Below are 22,024 nucleotides of genomic sequence, written 5' to 3' on the forward strand. Positions count from 1 at the left end.
CACCAGCCGGGAGTGTGCCTCGGTGCGTGTACCCAGCAGCCGGGAGTGCGCCTCGGTGCGTGTACCCAGCAGCCGGGTGCACTTCAGTGCGTGTACCTACCAGCCGGGTGCACTTCAGTGCGTGTACCCAGCAGCAGGATGTGGACATGACAGCAATTAGGAGCCCTCCCTACTCACACTCCTCTCTCCCACCTGCCGGCCTGACCTGCTATTTCTGAAATCAACTTAAGCATGACCAAGCTTCACACATGGTCATGTCTGGGATGAAAACAACGGACCTGGTGATGTGTCTCGTCTTCGTGCAGAATGCCGTATTCAAAATCCCTAATGAGAGCACGGGCTGTGAGCTTGTGAATCATCTGTGAGTAGGAGACAAAGGGAAGAAATAGGGTATCAGTGGCTTCTAATGAAAGACTCACAAAGAACACCATTTTTAAAATAGAGGCATAATTTGCACACTTCTTAAAAAAATGTCATTGGTTAACCTTGGATAAATGTATACAGTTGCACAAACACAATTACAAAGAAAGATACAGAACAAATCCTTCACTCTGCAACACCCCCCACAGCCCTCTAACCAGGCTCAGACCCTGGTGACAATAATGCATCTGGGTTTTCTTGTTCCTAGTCTTGACTTTTCTAGAAAAGGCAAATTCAACTTATTTCAAAATTTGAAAACTAGTCTTCGTTATAGCTGCAGTGTCCCATGGGCACATAACCAACATGAGCACATTCTGAAGTGCAAGAGCAGAACATTTTCATTATGACGAATTTCCATCTTTCCTCTCAAATGACTGAAAGCGACACTGGTCCTGACGGGCAGCATCTGCTGTCACAGACACCAAGTCTTGTAATTTTGTGATTGATAAAGCTACAGTTCATAGGAGAAGTGTAGTAATGGAAAAAGACCTCTTTCCAATCTTAGATTAATTTTATAAAGCAATATAGCTTTAGGTTCTGAAGTGCTATCATAAATCACTAGCAAGTAGTTAAGTAATCAATAATCATTGATTCAATGCCCAAAAGTAAGACATAGTTTAGTTTTCAAACCTTTAGCAATGTCTGGGAAATGGTTTATTTGGTTATACAAGTACTCTTATTAGGAGCTAGATTCCTGTGTAACATATAGAGCTTAAGAATTTTCAAAGTCAGGGAGCTCTGGTGCTCTAGTGGCAAGAAGCTGCACTGCAATCCCAGAGGTACAAGGTTCGAATCCACCAGATACTCTGCTGGAGAAGGAGGGACAATCTCCTCCTCTACCAGTCAGATTTCATTTGAAAGTACACACACACAAAAAGTAATAAAATAAAATTATAAAGAAAAAAGAATTTTCATAGTCAAACTACTGCAGATTCAGTACTTACATATGTATTTTTACAATCATTCATTTCCAAAAAATGGGGAGGGGAAGTGCAAATTCTCAACATGTGATATGGAGGGCTTTTTTTTTTTACTCTGACATTCTTATGTTGTTGGTTTGTTGTTGTTGTGTACTGTTGCATTGGAATCGACTCATAGCAGACCCTCCAGTGTGTTTTTAGTAAATAGTATAGGATGAGACTGTCCATCCTTGGCCTGTGGAGCAACTGTGGAGCGTAGTTGAACTGCGTGCCTTTGGGATTGCGGCACAGCTTCTTACCACTAGGCCATCAGAGCTCCCTCACATTGCTAGCAGGTGCCATCAAGTCAGCTTGGACCCAGAGACCCCATGTGTACACCGCTTGGTCCTGCACCATCCTCACAATCTCCGCTGCACTTAAAACCAGTGGTGCAGCTGCTGTGTCATTCCGTGTCTTTGAAGGTCTTCTTCTCCTTTGTTAACTCTCTACTTCTCTAAGCACGATGTCCTTTTCTGAGGATTAGCCCTTCCTGACAACATGCCCAAAGTGTAGGAGATGAAATCTCACCATCCTTGCCTCTATGGAGCACCACTCTACTTATTTTTTAAATTATTATTTTAGATTAGCAGCACTTAACTTCTATTGCCATCATCCTAGAAACCTTTCCATGCATAAAATGTCATTTACCATTTTAGTTCCTCACACCCACTGAGGCCCCCTTCTAGACACAGGCCCCCAGAAGAGGACTCTGTGCCTCAGAAACCAAAGAAAAGTGTGTACAGACAACAATCCTTCAGACTGTATGTTGCCGTTTCAGCACAGAACACAACAAAGGTAGCAAGTGCATGAAGCATTAGAAATTAAGATGCAGTATTAAACATATTGCGATGGGAAAGTCTGCTGTTAGGGACCTCTCCAAAATACTCAAGAGCAACAGTGTCTCTCTGGAGACTAAGGTCCGCCTGATACAGGCCATGGTTTTTGCAATCACTTGTTATGCATCAGAAAGCTGGACAATGACTAGGGAGGATAGAAGGAGAATTGACGCCTTTGAGCTGTGGTGCTGGAGAAGAGTACTGAATGTTCCATGGACTGCCAAGAAAACAAACAGATTCATCATAGAGAGGATTAAACCAGGCTGCTCCTTGGAGGCAAGGATTCTGGGGCTTCGTCTGATACACTTTGGACATGTTGTAAGGAGAGACAGGTCTTTAGAGAGGGACATCATGCTGGGTAGAGTGGAGGGACAGCGCAGGAGGGGAAGACCCTCTATGAGGTGGATTGATTCAGTGACTGGGGTACTCGGGATGGGTGTGTCAGAGGCAATGAGATTGGCACAGGATAGAGCACGGTTTAGGGCTGTTGTACGTGGGGTCGATATGAGTCGCAAACGACTCGACGGCACATAACAACAACATTATAACTTTGGGTTAGTCAGTGCACATCTTAAGTTTTCGGTCTTACAGTCCCAGTTGTCTTCTGAAGCTCGGTAGTTGAGACCATCGTGCTAAATTCTTTCTCTTGAATCACGGAGTGCAGAGTTGCCTGAATCGGAGAAAAAAAAAAGATATTTCCTCATCAGCCTTTCTACACATTGTCTTGACTGGGCTAAGGGCGATTCCTTCAGCAAATTCCTCTCCTTTAGGGAAATCAGAAGCGCTCCAGCCCCCCCTTGTTCACCACCAGCAGGGTCCTTATAACAAAAAAAAACGAAGCCAGCAGCTGAGGACATACCTGTGTGCAGTGGGGAATGAACCCGTAGACCAGGAGCCGGTCGTTGTGGAACAAGGACTGCACCTGGGCAGGTGCCTGCAGTGGCTCGGGGGAGCAAGTGCTGGACCGCTGCCACTTGACTGAGACTGAGTGGCAGCTGGGAGAGCGTGAGCGTGTCATCTGGCTTCCGATCTAGTCACAAAAGAAACATTCCTCCTTTCTCAGCTTTCTAGGAAACAGCTCTTATGATAGCATGAAATAGTGTTAATTTTAAAAAAGAATTTCTTTTTATTTGAGTGAACAACACATAAAGTCTACACCACCTGGGCTCCTTAAATAGCACATATTATTAAAAAAGAAGAAAAAAATTAACTCTAAGTAACAAAATACCCAGGAATTGTTCAATGGGAAACAAATTTGTTTGTAAACTATATTGGTTTTGCATACATGCATTCATAGACATTTGGTCTAACACCATTAATTAATGTCATTCGTCTAGTCAATGCCTTATTGTGTATAGTCATTTCTTTCATCAATTTACCTATTTATTAATTTTCACTCCACTCTCTCTCCCCATTTGATATTTAAAATCAACTTTGCATTCACTCTTCTGGGAGTGTTGTCCTTCCAGCAACAGAGTGCTTTGTGAAGAAGTAACTACAGAGAAAATTTTTGTTCTAGCACAATCATGTAAGTGAAATTTACAAAGCATCCTAAAATGACTCCTTTGCCTCATGAAAATGCAATGATTACAGTTTCTTAAAAATCTCCTCTACCAAAAGGAGACACAATAAAGAACTCCAAAACCAAACCCAAACCCATGGCACTTTATAGAAGCAGAAATCAAATTGTGAACTAGAGGAAGGTGTCAGGTGAGTATTAACATGGCCTAACGCAGGAGTGCAGACCTGCAGTAACTTCTTCTAGCATCATACATATAAACATAAGAGTCTACTGAAGTGTGGAACATCCTACCTGTGTTTTCCAGCTGTGCTTGGATTTGGAGTTGAAATATTCAAACACTCCGGCTCCACAATGAGACAAAGTCCTTAGGATATGACGATTTACTCTAGAACTAATCACATTGCACATGTTTTAGTTTTCAAGAAGCTTTAGGAAATGTTTGAAGCACATGTTAACAATGCCAACCAAGTTAAAAACGGAATAGAGGGAGCATTACATGAAGCATTTACTCTGTGTGTCTGAGGTTGGAGAGAAAATATTACAAGTTGACAGTATGTCACATCTGACTGAAGGTTTGGGTAAGCTCAGCTCCCACATATGCTGTTGTTACGTGCCATCACCTGTGGCGATGAAGGAGGAAGTTCAAGTTGCTCTGAAGGAACTGGCAAAAAACAAAGCTCCAGGAGTTGATGGCATACCAGTTGACATATTTCAACAAACAGACGCTGCCCTGGATGTGCTCACTAAGTTGTGCCAAGAAACCTAGAGGACAGCCAGCTGGCCGACTGACTGGAAGAGATAAATATTGGTTCCCATTCCAAGGAAAGGTGACCCAACAGAGTGCAGAAATTGTTGAACAATATCATTAATATCACGTGCAAGCAATATTCTGCTGAAAATTATCCAAAAACAATTGGAGCAATATGTCAACAGAGAACTGCCAGATGTGCAGGCTAGATTTAGAAGAGGTCATAGTACTAGGGATATTATAGCTAATGTTAGATGGATCTTGGCAGAAAGCAGAGTATCAGAGGAATGTATATCTGTTCTTCATTGACGATGCAAAGGCATTTGCCTGTGTGGATCACAACAAGTTATGGTTGACTGAGAAGAATGGGAATCCCAGAACATTTGATTGTGCTTATGCAAAACCTATACCTGGACCAACAGGCAGTCATCAGAACAGAGCAAGGAAACACTACATGGTTCAAAATCAAGAAGAGGGTCCATCAGGGATGTATTTTGTCTCCATGCCTTTTCAATCTGTATGCAGAACGGATCTCTCCCATATATAAGAGGACTTATTTATCATTGACACTAGAAATAAGGAAAAGGGGATGAACCCTTGACTTTTCTGGAAGATCAACTTTCCTCTGATGAATGTCCAAGTTACTGGAACCTCATCCCATAGGCTAGGAACTGGCAAATGTGTTAAAGATTCTGTATCTTAAACTTTGATACATCACGTGCAGATATTGTTGTTGTTATGTACCATCAAGTTGGAATGAGCTCAGAGCTGACCCTCCAGCAGGTTTTCAGTGGCTGCAAATCACATGGTGGGCGATGACTCATCCTTATCCTGAGGAACAGCTGGTGGATCTGAACTGCCCACCTTTGACAGAGCAACTCCTCACCTGCTAGACCACTAGGACGCCTTCAAAGACTGATGGCAAATGTCAGAGGCTCAAACTCACTGTGTTCGGGTCAGTTCACAGTCAGAGACACCCTCACTGAGTTTCCAAGGCTGTAAATCTTAACAGGAGGAGGCTGCCCGTCCTTCTCCCAAGGAGCCCCTGATGGATTTGAGCTGCCAGGGTCAGGTGACCTTTCCATTAGCAGCACAACACATAAAGTCTACACCACCTGGGCTCCTTAACCAGCACATGTTATTAAAAAAGAAAAAAACCTTAAATAGCACATGTTATTAAAAAAGAAGAAGAAAAAATAACTCTAAGTAACAAAATACACAGTCATTGTTAAATTTGCTCTGTAAAGTTTCATTCAAACCAAAATAAAAAGTTAAGGGAGCTCTGGTGGCCTAGTGGCAAGAAGCTGTACTGCAATCCCAAAGGCACACGGTTTGAATCCATGCTCTGCTGGAGAAGGAGGGGCAATCGCTCCCTGTACCAGTCAGATCCAATTTGATGGGCCACACACACAAAAATAATAAGATAAAATTTAAAAAAATTTAAAAAGTTAAAAGTAACTCTAATACTAGCAAAGAGAATCATGAACATTTCCATGACAAGCATCTCTGAATAACCAAGAACCCCCTCCTTAGCAAGGTTTCTTTCACAGATTTTATAAAAACGATCAGTAATTTTTTTCAAAAAGCAGTTGAAAATTATTTCCAAGATCTTTTTAGCCGATGGCTAAAGGCATATTTTTGTTGTCCGTCTTCAAAATTAACTAGCAGCAGTCATGGTGCTGATGTAAAAAACCCTCCAGAGAAACTTACTTGTACTTTCTCGATGCATTAGCTCGGGAGCTCTAGTGGCGAGGTCTGGTAGGAACTGTGCTGTTAACCCCAGAGCCAGACCTCTGTGCAGGTTCGAGTCCACCAGTGTCTCCGTGAAACAAAGATGGGCTGTCTCCTCTTGTGTGATTCACACCTCAGAAGCCCAGGGGAGGATCAGCTGTGAGTCAATTCTGGCTCCGTGACAATGCAACAGAGAGATGCATCAGTCAGCCAGGTGATGAGAGTTCGTGTAGTACTTTCTCTCTTGTGTGGGCTGTGGAGTGGAAGTTATTTCAGGGGGAAGCAGACAGGGCCAATGGTCACTCTGACGGCAGAGTTTATATTAGTAGTTTGGATAGAAGGAGAATTGAAGCCTTTGAGCTGTGGTGCTGGAGAAGAGTATTGGATGTACCATGGACTGCCAAGAAAACAAACAGATTCATCGTAGAGAGGATTAAACCAGGCTGGTTCTTGGAGGCAAGGATTCTGGGGCTTCGTCTGACATACTTTGGACATGTTGTAAGGAGAGACAGATCTTTAGAGAGGAACATCATGCTGGGTAGAGTAGAGGGACGGTGCAGGAGGGGAAGACCCTCTATGAGGTGGATTGATTCAGTGACTGGGGTACTCAGGATGGGTGTATTAGAGGCAATGAGATTGGCACAGGATAGAGCACAGTTTAGGGCTGTTGTACATAGGGTCGCTATGAGTCACAAACGACTCGACGGCACATAACAACAACAAACAACAACAACATATAGGTTCAAATGAGGCAGAATCACTTAGGAAAAGCATAAGAACTGACAGAAAACCGTGATCACACAGTGCTTTCAAGGGAGACTGTGTGACTATCTTCTTCACAGACTCATCTCCTCTCTTTCCTCACTGGCTCTTATGAAAACCTGAACTCATCCTGAATTTGCAGGGTCATTTGTCGACTGCTTTGAGACAGCAGACCCTGCACCTCAGCGATGAGGACTCGGAGTAAACCCACTGCCTCTGAGTCACGGTGACCTTACAGAACAGAGTGGAACTGCCCCGTGGGCCTTCTGAGACTGCAACCTCTATGCAGGTAGATGACCTCATCTTTGTCTCACAGAACAGCAGGTTCAAACTCTTGCTTAATCACTGGACCACTCAATGTGGCCTCTGAGCCGGACGTCTAAGTCACTTTCACAAGCCTGGGACACCCCTGAGGAGTATAAGGTGGCCCGTCTTGTGGCCACAGAGAATCTGTGGAGGGGAGCAAATTGCCATACAAAGGGAAAGGTCTACTTCCATAAATGCCAGGGCCAGGCCGGTGGAAGGAGAGGGCCAGGCCTGTGGCAGAGACACGCTCCTGCTCTGCAGTTACAGGTAATCTCAGTGAAGCCCTAGCACTAGAAATTCCTGCAGGAGTCCCCTCTGGGTTAAAAAAAAATGTCATTTGGCCTGGGATGTCTTAAAGGGTCTGGAATTATACAGAGCTGAGCTGGGAGTGGTAACTGCAAAGGAGGTGTCCTGGAAGGAACTGTGTGTCTGCCTCCTCTCCAATACATAGATGTAATCAAGTAACATCATGGGAACTAAGTAATGATCCCCAAGATCTGAGAAAGCAAATAGTCGTAAGAGGATTCAGGGTAGATTGTGACACCTCTTAGTCCCCTCACAACCCGAAGCCGCCATGAGGGGCGTTTCCCTTGCGTGTGGTCTATGACATCTTTTTAAGGCACAAGAGATAAAAGGAGGGAAAAGTCAGTGGGGACCACAGTGTCACCAACCAAGAAGTGCCAGGAGTGGAGTGTGCCTTTTTGGACCCAGGTCCCTGTACAAGGATACTCTCTGACACTAAGGCCAAAGTACAAAGGGGCCTCTGGGATTTACAGCCCAGAAACCTGATGGAGGGTCCCCATGAGTCAGAATCAACTGGACAGCAGTGAGGGGTGGACACTTTATAAGGTTCATGTGCACATAGTAGCCAGAAAGGCAATGGGAATGAGCCAAGAGACTGGGGTGGGGACTATGTCAAACTAACCAGCTCAGACCCCCCAGAAGTAGCAGCAGGAACCGCTTGGCTCTGGCCAAACATAGCGCCGTGGGGGTGTGCTCACCACCTCTGGACTTCATAAGGCAACTTGGAGATGGGGTTTGTATACAAAAGAAAAAGAAGCCCTAGTAACATAAGTGTGTGAGGGGTTGGGCTAACCCCAAGGGCAGCAACTCAGATCCACCAGTCATCTGTGGGAGAAAGGCAGGCCGTCTCCTCCAAGGACGTTTCATAGCCTCAATAACCCTGATGCAGGGTTACCAGGAGTTGGACTCAGCTCAAGAGTCATGAGGAACACCTCCTTGGTGTAAGTCCCAGTGGTTTACATTATTTAATTGACTTGATTTTCACAAGAACCTTATGAGGTGGTTGATGTTGTGTGCCATTCAGTCATTTGTTTTTTTTTTTACTTTGGTATTCTTATGTTGTGGCTTTGTTGTTGTGTACTGTTTAATTGCAACCAACTCATAGCTGACCCTCCAGTGGGTTTTCAGAGGCAGTAAATCACACCGGAGTTGACTGCCCATCTATCTTCCACGGAGCAGCTGGTGGATTCACACCATGTGTCCTTCGGTGGCCAGCACAGCTCACCACTAGACCACCAGAGCTCCAATTAGGTAGATCCTTATTGTATTGTCATGTATAGGTGAGAAGTTAAGCAATTTGCCCAAGGTCACAAGGAACAAATGGCCAGCTCAGCTTGTGAACCCTGGGCAGTCTTCACCTTCACACTGCACAGCTCTTATAAAAACAGCCTCAACTCCAAAACTCAGAACCCCAGTGCAAACCCGCCAGCAAGCCCACCTGCAGGCTACTCACCCCGTGCCGCAGGTGAACAACCTGGTGTGTGAGGTGCTCCTCCGCACGAGCTGGAACGTGAGGCGGTCGTGCTGAATGTGGCCATCAGATATAAGCAGGATGTTCCGCAGCCCTTGGGAAGGGGGCAGCAAGTTTAGATACCGCAGAGCTTTCCAGAAGTCGGTATTTCCCATGGTGGGAGTGGCAGCCTGTAGGAAAGGAAGCAAGAGATGGTTTTGTTGTTCTTGGGGATCCTCACCATTAACCATCAACCCTTCCTGAAGCGTGTCTATTCGCACCTTTGTGGAACTCTAGCATCTTTTCTATTTACTTCCAAGTCACACGGGAACACTGTTACCATTTTGAACCGCTCACTTTGTTACAGTTTTCAAAGAGCAACTTTGCACCCTCGTTGATGGGAAGAACATATGAAAGTTTGCCATCTGCACTCACAGCTTGCTCCACTCTATTTGACAAAAAAGAAATTGTATCCCCCATCGGGAGGAATGCAGGGAGGCCAATTTAACTCAGATAAAGCGAAGGCAATTAACTTTTTAAAAAAAAAAAAAAAAAGGAAAATATATTCCCAAGCATTAACGGTGTTTACATTTGAATGATGAGACTACGGATGATTTTTCTTTCTACTCTTTTTAACAACTAATATTTCTTTAATGAATAGATGTACTTCTATTAAAGGAACTAGAGAGCTTGCCAACACATAAATACCAAAGAACGAGAGCTTTTCTGATCGTGGCCTCAAAGAGAGTTAGTCCTCCATGGCAATACTAAAATCCCAACGTTAGTCACTCAGGAGACCACAGAAGGTCCTGTCCACTCACCATGATGAACTCTGCTGGTGTATCGTTGCTGGTGACACACTTAGGGTAGGAAAACAGTTCCTTGTAACCTGTACAACAAGATTGGCAATGAGGTGTGTTACCATTAGAAATTCACTTTATTGACTATTAAACAACAATGTCACTTTATATCATGTGCTGGATATTTATAAGTGCACTTTATGTCATAGATTAAATTGCCATTTGCTGAATTGCATCTCTCTCCCCCTTAAATACACACATATAATGACAAGATCTGGTGGCAAGTCCACATGGAGCTGAGCTGCTGGCCCACAGGTGGTGTCTCTTGTGGGAGAAAGACGGGTGACTTCCCCCTGTGTGAACTGAAGTCTCTGAAAACCCACTGGAGGGTCAGCTAAGATGTGGTTCCAGCTCAATGGCAGTAAGTTTGAGCTCTTTGTGGCAGAGCCACAGGATCCTTACCTGTGCCAAATTTGACAATATTTACTTTTTGCTTCTCCTCCACCAGCGTCAAAGCATATAAGGCAATCTGCTTGGCTTGCAAGAAGGCCTCACCCGTCATGGAATTGGAGCAATCGAGGCAAATAATCAGTTCACTGTTCTCGGCCATTTCAGGGAGAGTGAGACTGAAGTCCGGTTGAAAGACAAGCATGCAAGCCTGAACGGAGGAAGATAAAGTCCATCACTAACGCGCACTTCTCAGGACTTACCCTGCTCTCACAGGTTTCCACCTTTCCTACTTTATGTATTAAGAGACTGCAAAATTCACTTCTGTGCACATTCTTTCTGAATGCTGTCATTCGGTCACCTATGACTCATAGTGAACTTATAACGAACTCACACTCTGCCGTCCTGCGCCATCCCCAGGACCTCTGACAGCCCTGGGTCCACTGCTGCAGACACTGTTTCAATCTGTCGTCTCTGTTGACATGGATTTCAGACATCAGGTATGGTATTTGCACACAGGTGCACACACCCCCACACACTGCTAGGTCTTTCTAGTTTTCTTCTTTCACAGTTGGAGGGGTTTTGTTCTCACCAGCCTTATCACTGGTCAGTGACTCATGCCTATTAGGATTTTAAACCCAGTGAGTAGCCTTGTCTCCTACCCATCGCCAATTTCCAGTAGCACACTCTTTATTCTGTTGCTGTATTCCAAAAACATGTCTTACATTTGTGTACATCATTCAACTTAAATACTTTGAGCATGTTGTCAAGAGGCGCTAGTCCTTGGAAAAAGACATGCGAGGCAAAGTGGAGGGTCAGGGAAAGAAAGGAAGACCCTCAATAAGATGGATTATTTTTTTATTGGAAAAGGGTCTAAATAAAATTTGAAAATTTTCTTATAAAGTTAAATAATATTATGAAAAAGAGTAAGACTTACGGAATAACAGGACGACCTATGAAGAGCTCAAATGAAAATCAGCATGTAGTGCTAGAGTTTTTAACATGTTGGCTCTAAGCCCCTGAGAGATCAGAAATGAACACAAGACTCTGGAAACCCCGTGTTGGCTAACATTGTCTATGCCAGCGGGTGAAGGAGAGGAAGATCCCCAGTGAGGTGGACTGGCAGGCTGGCTGTAACGCAAGGTTTAAGCACAGCGGAGAGTGGAAGGAGGGTGCAGGATCCGTTCGACATGGGTCACTGTTAGCCGAGGCTGATACCCAACAATATCAAGAATTTGCACATTTAAATAACCAGTTTGTTCTAAGACACTGTTTGCTAAGGCATCTCCTGTTTCTAAGCGAGAAGCAGCATACCTCACTTTCTTTCTCAGGATGCTTTTCAACCCACATCCTGGGGAGGTACGCGTCAGCCAAGACGACACGGAGAGAGAACCCACTGTCGTCTAAGGAACTGCCTTCCACCGTACTGATCACAGCTTTGCAGTCCGTGCGCTGCGAAACAAACCAGCAAGAAACAGATCAACACCAGACTATCAGTGTTCATGTATCTCACAAGCAGGAAACCCAAGTTACTGACATTATTGAGTAACGAGAGCAAAGACATTAACATTAATGGTCAATTACATTAAGAATATAATCATAAAATACAGTCATATATCAATTTCACTATTACTATTATTATTTTTACTATAAAATGTTAAGTTTTAACAGTGTGCCCATCAGTTACTATTGTGAAATTCTAAGATTGACTAACAAAGACATATTTAAGTAGAAAAAGGTAATCTGAGACAGTGTCAAACCTGGGTCCAAAGGATACAGGTTTGTGGACTTTTCTGGATTTAGACTAAAGCTATGTACACCAGATATGCATTATGCATGAAGCAATGATAGCCTACAGCAGGAAAACAATAAGTTAAAATAAAATTTGAGAATGAAACACTATTTGCAAATTTTATTTTCATCTGTATGCAGTGAATTTTAAGAATACAGGCGAGTAGCTTTAAGACCATCAAAGCAACATGGTGGATTGTAAAACGGAGTGCAGGCCTTTCCCGTAGCAGTGCCACACGTGACGCCCACCCCCAGAGGCTCTGCTCTCTGGCTGTTAGCTAATGTGATATAAGCAGAAGCCTGAGAAGTGTGTGTGTGTGTGTGTGTGTGTGTGTGTGTGTGTGTGTGTGTGTGTGTAACTGAGCTTGCCCGCTCGTTGCTATCAGGACTTCTTCCTTTAGTCTGTGAATGAGCCCAGGCTATATCCAGTTGGATGTTAAGAGACATATGACCATCATTCCAATTAGCCCCTGGCCAGTGGCCAGGAATATGACTAGGATTATCCTAGATCACCCTGTTCCCACCAAGCCAACCAGACAGAACTGACCATCATGGAACCATGAAACGTAATAGTAATAAATGGCTATTTCTTTGAAGCCGCCTAGATTTGGGGTTGTTGTGGTATAGAAAAAGCTAGTGGAAACACCAGGCTTCTAGTTCAGGGTGGACCAACGGCATGTGTATCTCCACTTCCTAGTAAAGCCCTAAACCAACCATGTGAGAAAAGAAAGCCATACGGGGTACGAAGCTGTAGGATGTAAGCCGAGGAGAGATGTCAACAGATTCCAGACTTGGAGAGTGGACAACAGTCCAGAATAAGAGCTGCATAGTAAAGTGGACTGGGGAGGGGGGGAAATTGCACAAGGAAAGAATTTCTTCTTTTTTTCAAAGAGAAAAGTGAACTGGGTGTGGGGTGGGCAGGGAGGAAAAAGTGCAACAATGAATGAACGGAAATTAAAAAAAAAATAAAAAAGAAAGTTGATGGCAGCGTGTTACCGGACATAGTAAGAGTGGAGGAGGCTGCACCCACAATGAGGAAACTAGCCATGCAGAGAGCTAGGAGGCATCCAGCAGAGAGAGACGGACAACACCTTTCCTGGCTACACAACCCCTGCAAAACCTCACTGCAGGGTCAGCTAGGAGGCAGTCCTGGCTCGGTGGGAAGGAGCCTGAGTGTTCTGATGCAGAAAACCAAAGTCCTGGTTACAGGCTCAGTACTAAACTGTCAGGTCCGTAGGTCCCCGCTCTGCCACAAGATGCCAAGAGGCTAGTCCCATTTGTCCTTTATTTCCCTCACAGGGGAACTAGAGGCTTATTAACTAACACCGGTCCTGGCAGAGGGGAGCTCTGGTAGCTAAGTGGTAAGGAATTGTGCTGCCCACCCAAAGGTACTTGGTTCAAATCCATCAGTTGTTCCACAAAAAAAAAAAAAAAAAGATGGGCAATCTCCTCTAATGCTAATTTACTGCCTCTGAAAACCTACTGGAGGGTCAGCTATGGGTTGGTCCCAACTCCATGATACTCAACAGCAACAGCAACAACAAGTATGATGCCAACTCAAAAAGACTAGGCCAAACAGAGAACAAATATCGCTCTGATCACATACTATTCCATCTCCCTCTTCTTTTCTCATTACTGCATATTACCAATTGAAATCCTTTTTTTACTACTGTAACTATTATGCTCTTTCCTCTCTAAGAGTTAAAGATAAACTTTGAAACAGATAAGTCAAGAAACTGAAGTGAAAACCTTCATATATAAAAGTGTAGTATAAATATCTGAAGAAAGATTTGAAATACTCTCAAGTGGTTCGGACTCCCAGTGCAGGTGGGGGACTGTCAGGGGCCAAAGCGGAGGGACTCTGCTTATTCTTAGAACTTATTCCTAAGATTTTTTTACTTTTACGACAATGTGCATGCACTGCTTTGATAAAATAAACTTTTAAAATAAGTGTTCTTAAGAAAGAAAAATTTACTAACCTTTTGTCTCAGTTTGTGTGTATCACTGGAGATGAATTCAATCACGTACGGCATCTCAATAGACAGACTCAGAGAGAAGCTATCAACAAAGGGGAAGAGAAGTTGTCTTATTCCAGTATCTGGAAACTACACTCTCAGTTGTTCACATAATTTTAAGTGAAATTTCAGCAATTAAATGAGTGTTCATTGAATTTACAGGTTTTGTATTTAAGGTACTAACCTTTGCTTTGTCCCTATTGAATTTATGCAAATTGTCTCTACTGTATCCTGCAAAGAAAGGCGGAAAAAATAGACATTCAAGTTTTAGTTAAGTTTTATAATGAAATTTTAAACCGAATGCAGTATAAACCAAGCTGCAAGCAACAGTTGCTTATAGAATGACAAGAACTACTTTTTTTTAAATCTTTCCCCTTCATGCAAGTTAGTATGTTTTCTATTATTTATTTACTGATTTTTACTCCTTTCTCCCTCATTTTCCTTCCTTGGTAACTAAGCATGTTTCTCTCTGTGTAGAAATCACTCCTTAGCTTTTTATAATAGTGGACCTGTGCAATATTAGTCCTTTTGTGACTCAATGAAGGTAAATCTTGAGATACAATAATAGAAGAGATGCTTTATGGCCATTTTGACAACTCTTTTCTTTTCTTTTTTTTTTATTTTTTTAATTTATTTTTTTTATTTTTGTGTGAGTGTACCGTCAAATCAGATCTGACTGGTACAGGAGGAGATTGTTCCTCCTTTTCCCGGCAGAGCATCTGGTGGATTCGAACCGTGTCCCTCTGGGATTGTAGTTGCAGCTCCTTGCCACTAGGCCACCAGAGCTCCCCCCTGACAACTCTTTTCAACTATCTATGTGTGAATGGTATGTGTACGTGCATGTTAAACTGGTATCCACATACACACACGTACACAATTTATTTCAGTGATATGGTAATAAAACCTAACAAACTGAGGTGCTAGCTTAAACTAAAGGGTGACTTCGGTGCTGAAATGAAATACTATTTTAAATGAGAGGATCTTAATTCTTTTGAGTCTCTATGGGAGGGGATCTGTTTCAAACTAGCGTGAATTCCACCTTCTCCTCTCTTTCACCAAATGAGTCGGTTTTCCATTTCAAGGGCTTCAGCTAGAATTGACCTGCCCTGCAGTCAGAAGGCCCTACATCAAAACGCTCACCTTACGTGTTTAGAAATCCTGCCTTGGTTGAACTGTATCAGGAGACCCAAAATAATGTTTCGTTAGGAACTGTTGTTAAATTAGGTTTGTGGTTACACATTTTCCTCCCTTGCCCTATGTTTCTCTCTTTTGCCGACCTTCTACATTCCCACATATGATGTCCATCTTTAGGGGCTGGCCCACCCTGATCACATGCCCAAAGTATATGAATACAAGTCATCTTCCTTGGCTTGCTTTGACAAATAAAAAGCAGTTTCTCTTAGAAGGTAGGGCACTCAATTTCATGAAATACAACTATTTCTTCAATAAAATCTTCCAGTTGATTTTGTTGTTGTTATTTGTAAAGGAATATTAGTCTAATGTTTACATTAAGATAATAAATGCACACTAAGAAGTCCAGATGGACGTACACCAAAGTATTAACCACATTATCTATGGAGGATAGCACTGGGGAAGGCTACTGTTTTTCTCTGGGCTAACTTGCATTCTCTATGCTTATTCATCACTTCTACTCGTCAATTTGTCCACCTGTGGTGTCTTGCCTGTGGCTACAAGCCTGGAAAGCAGGCCACTGGTATGTCAAATGTTATCAGGATCATCCGTGGTAGGTAGGATTCAACAGCCCGTCCAGACAAAAAGTAGGAGGAAAAGCCCAACACTCATGAAAGGCATATGGATCACAAAGAACACTGTCTGATACGGTGCTGGAAGACGGCTTCCTTAGGTCTGAAGGGCCTCATAAGGTGCAGTGGTGGCAATGATGGACTTGGGTATACCAGCAATCAAGGAAGGACAAGGCAAGACAGCAATGATTTCTTCCTTGAGGTCAACATCAATTGGAGCCAATTCCACAGCAACTAACAAGGACGCCTGTCTAAATGCTTTACAATGAACGTGTAGCGTAGATAGAAAACACTGTTAGGTCCTAGAATGGAATAAAAGTACCTATTGAACAGTTCTCTCCCTCATCTGTTTCAATGCAGTATACATTATTCCTTCCCTTCTTTTCTGTCTTCCCTCAACCCTGATGTCAGTCCTGTTTGACAACAGTGGCCCTATGCAATATTTGTCCTTTTGTGGCTGAGCTATTTCACTGAGCATAATGTCCTCCAGGGTCATCAATTTGGGTATTCCTGTCATTACAGAAGTCCAGAGTGAAGACTGCATAGTGGAGTGGACTGGCGGGGGGGGGGCAGGGATTGCATAACAATGAAAGAGTTTTTCTTTTTCTTTTCAAGGAGAAGAGTGAATAGGGGGAAGAGGGTGTGGGTAGGGAGAAAAGTGCAACAACAAATGACTGCAAACCCTAAATCACTGTAAACTATCATTAAAATTAATTTTTAACCTATTGAGCATATGCATACTTTTTCAATCTTTTTAACTATAAGAATAATATATGTATCAAAATGCTGTAACTACCAGTATAATCAATTTTATGCCAAGAAGATTAGATTATCTGGATGCATTTTTCTTTTGTTCCCTTTCCTTATATCCTGAGACATGCCATTTCAGTTGCAAGCACACTAACCTGAGTGTTTTCATTCAAAGCTCTGTCCTGCTGCCAGGGGGCCACAGAGGCGGGCATGCAGAAGATGACCGCCGTGCCTTGGACAGTAAGTTCAGTGATGTAGGTGATTTTGATGAGCACCTGAGCCTTCGGGGGTAAGTTCCCAACACTCACCGTGAAAACATCCTGTAACAGATATGCACTGCTTAGGTTTCGATTCCAAAGCATTGTCCTTTCGTGCTAGTTAATTCCTCAGATCACCTGAATGTCTGGAAAGAAAATCTCCCACATTTTCCTCAGGAAATGGAAATTGTCTCAGAGAACTTACACGACAAGCAGACACTACACACATTCCCATTGCCTTTGAATCAGTTGTCGCTCATGGTGACCCCTCCATCAGGTTTCTGAGGCTGTACATTTTTACAGGAGGAGACAGCCCACCTTTCTCCCACAGAGCAGCTGGTGGATTCAAACCACTGACTTCAATGTTAGCAGCCTTGTTCTTAGACGGCAGTTCATCAAATGAATTGCAAGCTTTTAGAAAGACATTTCAGCCAGGAGTCATTACTATTAACTGAGAATTACCTCTGCATATTTTATTCCTACAAATGAATACCCTAGACAGAAAAAGTAATCATTTACTACTGCCTAACTCTACCTGCTGGTGGTTCAAGTCCACCCTGCGGTATCTTGGAAGCCTGGTGATCTACTACCCAAAAAGTCAGCCACAGGGATTCTCCTGGAGTGCATGGCTCTGCTCGACATGCATGGGGCCACGATGAGCTTATAAATCAACGTCCACTGTTCCTGTTAGACGCACTCATGGCAAACATGACATTATTACGGTGTGTGGCCATGCGTCTTTCTCAGTGGAGGCACCCAAAGCCTATGGTACCATCATTAACTAAACTAGCACTAGATATTCAGGTTACAAATGGAATGTGTGCAAATAACGCACCTTTCAAAGGCACATTGAAAATACCTAATATTTAAGGGGGGGAATCTCGTGGACATGATAATCCTTATTCTTCCAGATTCTTCATATTATATTCCTAAAACCACACCAAACCAACAAATAAACCCATTGCAACCAAATGGATTCTGACTACTGATGTTATAGGATAGGATAGAATGGCCCCAAAGGAGCTCCAAGGTTGGAATCTTTACAGAAACAAGCTATTTCGTGTTTTCCTGCTGCAGGCCTGATGGGTTCGGACTGCCTTTTCAATTGGCAGAAGAGCTATTTAACCTCTTCACTGCTGCATTCCGCTTAACGCTGCTGATCAGAACGCAAAGGACCTGGCTCTATTTCTGAATTCTGTAGACATTCTTTTCTAGATTTTGATTTGGTGGAAATTCAACACATTTTTAGGTGCCCTTATTTAAAAAATTTTAACCTGAAAATATATTCTATTCTATCGGAAGACAATTATGTAACCCAAGCATTTTCTTTTTGTTGTTACTTCTGGAAAATTCAGTTCCCACTTATGGAAACAGTCTCCTCTATCTGGTAATGTTTAGACCACTTCCCCTTTTATTTAGACAAGTCAGGTGGATCAGACTGGCTTGATTTCCTCTGCTTAAAACAAGTTAAACTCCAGGACCCAAAACCTAGAAATTATCTTGATTTCTAATCTGTATCTCTCATTCCAAATTCTCATGGTTTTCCTTTCTAATAAGTTTACTAAGCCAGCAGATGAATGTCAAAGTCATACGGGTGTATCTTGGGAGATCAAGTAGGCACCGTGGCCTTGACTGATGGCTTCTCTGTATTCTTGATCTGCTTCTTCCCTCTCTTTAACCTGGAAAACATAATTTTTACATCCATCATAATACGAACTTCAGATTTGGCTAAAGAAACTTCATCATGTTCATAGACATCCAGGCAAAATTAGAAAATTAAGAGTTTAACTTAAGATGAATGGGGGCCTATCACCAACCATTTGAACCCCAAAGAGAAATTAAAGGCAAAATTAGGAACAAAATATTTCAGAGTTGTAGAGTAGCTGGGGTGTTGGAGGGATGAGATTAGAAGTTTGTTTTAAAGAACAAAAAAAATTTGATTCTATCTTAAAGTTAATAATTTAAGGAAAAGAATTGATTTTATCTTAACATTAATAATGTGAGTTCTAATAGCAATTGTAAGTTAATGTTTGGAATAAACAAAGAATTAATCAAGTTGTAAGTTAATGTTTACAATAAACAAAGAATGAATCAAGTTATTTCTTTGGATACTTTTTGGGGGGGAATCTAAATTCACTTCAGAAGGACTCCTACAGCAAAGTGTGGAAGGACTAGTTTTTTTAAAAAAGCACATTAGTCATGTGGCCCTCTTAAGTGTTTAATGTTGAAGTCATTCTTTCTCTTGTGAAATGTCTAAGCAAAGTGCTTGGGGATCAATAAAGCTGCACAGACAGGGACAGTAACTAGTCATCAGAGGAGATGTTTGAACGAAGGCCAACTGTGTCAGTACAATACAGTTTTGCTTTATGACAAGGTTGTTACTCACCCTCATAGCTGTGAGATGTCAGATAAAGAAGAGTTAAATAAATGAGGAAACAAAGTGAAGTCCTGAAGCACGACTTCCCCTTACCTCTCCTACTATATGCTTCCCGTTGATGAAAGCCTCAAAGCCACACACTGCTGCCTTATCATCCAGAGGAAAGACATATTTCGCCTCAATGGGGACAGAACTTTGATTTGTGTATGTCTGAAAAATGATGACCTTAAATAAAAAAAAAACAACACCCATATATTTGATGCTACAAATACTAAGAGTTGTGTCATCTGCATAACGCAGATTGTTGATGGATCTTCCACCAATCCTAATGCCACACTTCGCCTCATACAGCCCAGCCTCCCAGATAATCTGTTCTGCATATAGATTGAAAAGGTATAGAGATAGGACACATCCCTGGAGTACACCCTTCCAATTTTGAACCATGCAGTGTTTCCTTTCTCTGTTCTGACGACTGTCTCCTGGTCCAAGTATAGATTTTGCATTAGCATGATCAAGTGTTCTGGGATTCCAATTCTTCTCAGAGTCAGCCAGTTTGTTGTGGTCCACATGGTCAAATGTCTTTGCATAATCAATGAAACACAGATTGACATTCCTCTGGTAGGGGAAGACCCTCTATGAGATGGATTGATTCAGTGACTGGGGTAATGGGGGTGGGTGTGTCAGAGGCAATGTGATTGGCACAGGACAGAGCAGAGTTTAGGGCTGTTGTACATAGGGTCGCTATGAGTTGCAAGCAACTCAACAGCACATAACAACAACAACTACTAAGGGAATCTCTTATTCATGTGTTCAGTTCCTCAGATTTTTATCACTTCTCTTGAATTCTTAGCTCGAGTTTGAAGATGAGAGGAGCTGCCATTGTAACGCAGAGTCTATGCCACGTGAGACGACGCAGGGCTGCTGGTTAGGTAGTTCCTACGCACCCAACAGAAGATGAGTCAGCGGACAACAGGTCAACTGAGTCAGCAGAAGAAATGGGAAGCTAGCCAGGGAAACAGTCCCCCTGCAAGCCTCAGAAACCTGGTACTAGTCTAGAATTGCCCTTGTATTCAATCTTGAACTCACCTTACCAAGAATTTTGCCTCTGCCACTAGACATTTGTCACAGTAACAGTGATGTTCATGTTGCTATATTGGATATTGACTCTCAGTCTCTATTTTACCTGCAGCCTCCACTGTATCACTCGTCTGTGTGTTTGTTTTGTTTTGTTATTTTTTGGTTGTGGTATTTCCCCCTCTTGCTGTGTACCGTCAAGTTGGATCTTACTGGCACAGGAGGAGATTGCCCCTCCTTCTCCAGCCGAGCATCTGGTGGATTTCAACCGTGTGCTTTTGCGATTGCAGTGCAGCTTCTTGCCACTAGGCCACCAGAGCTCCCAGGGTAAGGGGCAAAGAATGTAAAGGTCTGTATCCTTGTGATGTGGCTGTGTGCCCATAGAGATGTCTTCAGGAGGAAGACTGCAAGCAGCTCTCATGAGGCGCTCTGAGAAAGAGGCCTGCAAGCAGTTACCATACATCTTTAGACACTAACTCTTGTGAGAGTAGAAACAAATGTTTCTGCTCCTGATAAGTTTGTTGTAAATGTAAGAAAGCACAGTTTATGAATACAAAGAAGTCTTGCTTCAATGTATGTTTTTTTTATCTAACTCTGTACCAGGCCCATTCGGGCCCTATGAGGTAATCCTTAATGTTTCCATTTCTCTGTGAACTATTCCTTTGTTTCTGAATGCCAATAAAAGCAAAGGTTTTGGGGTTCCTCAGCACTAGTGCCCTGAGCGAGCTCTGGCCTTTCTGGATTTACCTTCCGCTTTGCTAGTCTTCCTTTGGCTCCACTTACAAGAAACCACGTCTGTGCGTTTTTGGCACTGCGATGGCTTCCTTGTTATACGGCTGGAGTATCAGTAGGGTCACCCATGCGGGGCAGATGTCAGTGGAGCTTTTAGATTAAGATGGACTGGGAAGAAAGGTCGAGCAATGTCCCAGGCCTGTGGAAACCTTCCGGACAGCAGAGAGCACTGCCTGACACAATGCTTTAAGGGGAGCTCCACACTGAAAAAGCTCTCAAAATACAACTGGGGAATGGTTGTCTCTTCAAAGTGCTGTAAACCTTAAGGAGAGAGGTGGAATAGAGCTTTGGGGACCTCCATTTGCTGATGCAGCTGACTCAAAATAAAAAGAAACTGTGACAAACACCCACTCATCATCAAAACAAAGAATGTACAAAGGATGAAACCAGGAAAACTGGCAGTTGTCTGAAATGAAAGAGTAATCATAAAGACTGATATTCTATGGATTGAGAAATTGTGGTACATTCACAAGATGGAATGCTCTGCAGCATGCGGAAGCAATGATTTTGAAAATTACTACCTAACCTGGGAGGGACTGGAGAGCATTATGCTAAGTGAAGTAACTTAGTCCCATAAGGACAAATACTGTATAAGATCATTACTGCAGAAATAGAAAGAAAATTACTAAAACAGGTGTGAGGATCCAAGAGGCAGAGGGTAGGAGCAGAGGATAGGAAGGGGAATAATCATAGAGTCACACAATTTGATGGGGGGGGGGGAGTAAAGGAAACGAAAAAGATCAAGTGTGAAAAACTATGTGTAAGAACTTTGTAAGCAAACTAGTATTAAACAATTTTTTTAAAAAGTTGATATTCTAGGCATTAGTGAGTAAAATGGACTGGTATTGGTCATTCTGAACTAGAAAATCACATTGATTGCTCTACAGATTGAAGAGGAAAAATGTCAACATTCATTATCAA

General features: G+C 42.8%; 1 protein-coding gene across 1 annotated transcript in view; it reads right to left on the minus strand.

Annotated features, from left to right (window-relative positions):
• The window catches only part of LOC102857855 (poly [ADP-ribose] polymerase 4-like), an 80,261-nt gene that overhangs the window by 20,653 nt on the left and 37,584 nt on the right, over positions 1–22,024 (minus strand). Inside the window, exons 15-27 of the mRNA XM_006879618.1 lie at positions 19,331–19,462; positions 18,453–18,539; positions 16,759–16,923; positions 14,275–14,321; positions 14,055–14,133; positions 11,599–11,736; positions 10,300–10,495; positions 9,859–9,926; positions 9,041–9,228; positions 4,029–4,128; positions 3,075–3,245; positions 2,805–2,885; positions 279–359 (exon numbers count right to left, since the gene is read on the minus strand). Of these exons, the coding sequence (XP_006879680.1) occupies positions 279–359; positions 2,805–2,885; positions 3,075–3,245; positions 4,029–4,128; positions 9,041–9,228; positions 9,859–9,926; positions 10,300–10,495; positions 11,599–11,736; positions 14,055–14,133; positions 14,275–14,321; positions 16,759–16,923; positions 18,453–18,539; positions 19,331–19,462 (1,533 nt within the window). The remainder of the gene's footprint in view (positions 1–278; positions 360–2,804; positions 2,886–3,074; positions 3,246–4,028; positions 4,129–9,040; positions 9,229–9,858; positions 9,927–10,299; positions 10,496–11,598; positions 11,737–14,054; positions 14,134–14,274; positions 14,322–16,758; positions 16,924–18,452; positions 18,540–19,330; positions 19,463–22,024) is intronic.

Source organism: Elephantulus edwardii, unplaced genomic scaffold, assembly GCF_000299155.1.
Source record: "Elephantulus edwardii isolate Elephantulus edwardi_28Jun2011 unplaced genomic scaffold, EleEdw1.0 scaffold00004, whole genome shotgun sequence".
Lineage (NCBI taxonomy): Eukaryota > Metazoa > Chordata > Mammalia > Macroscelidea > Macroscelididae > Elephantulus > Elephantulus edwardii.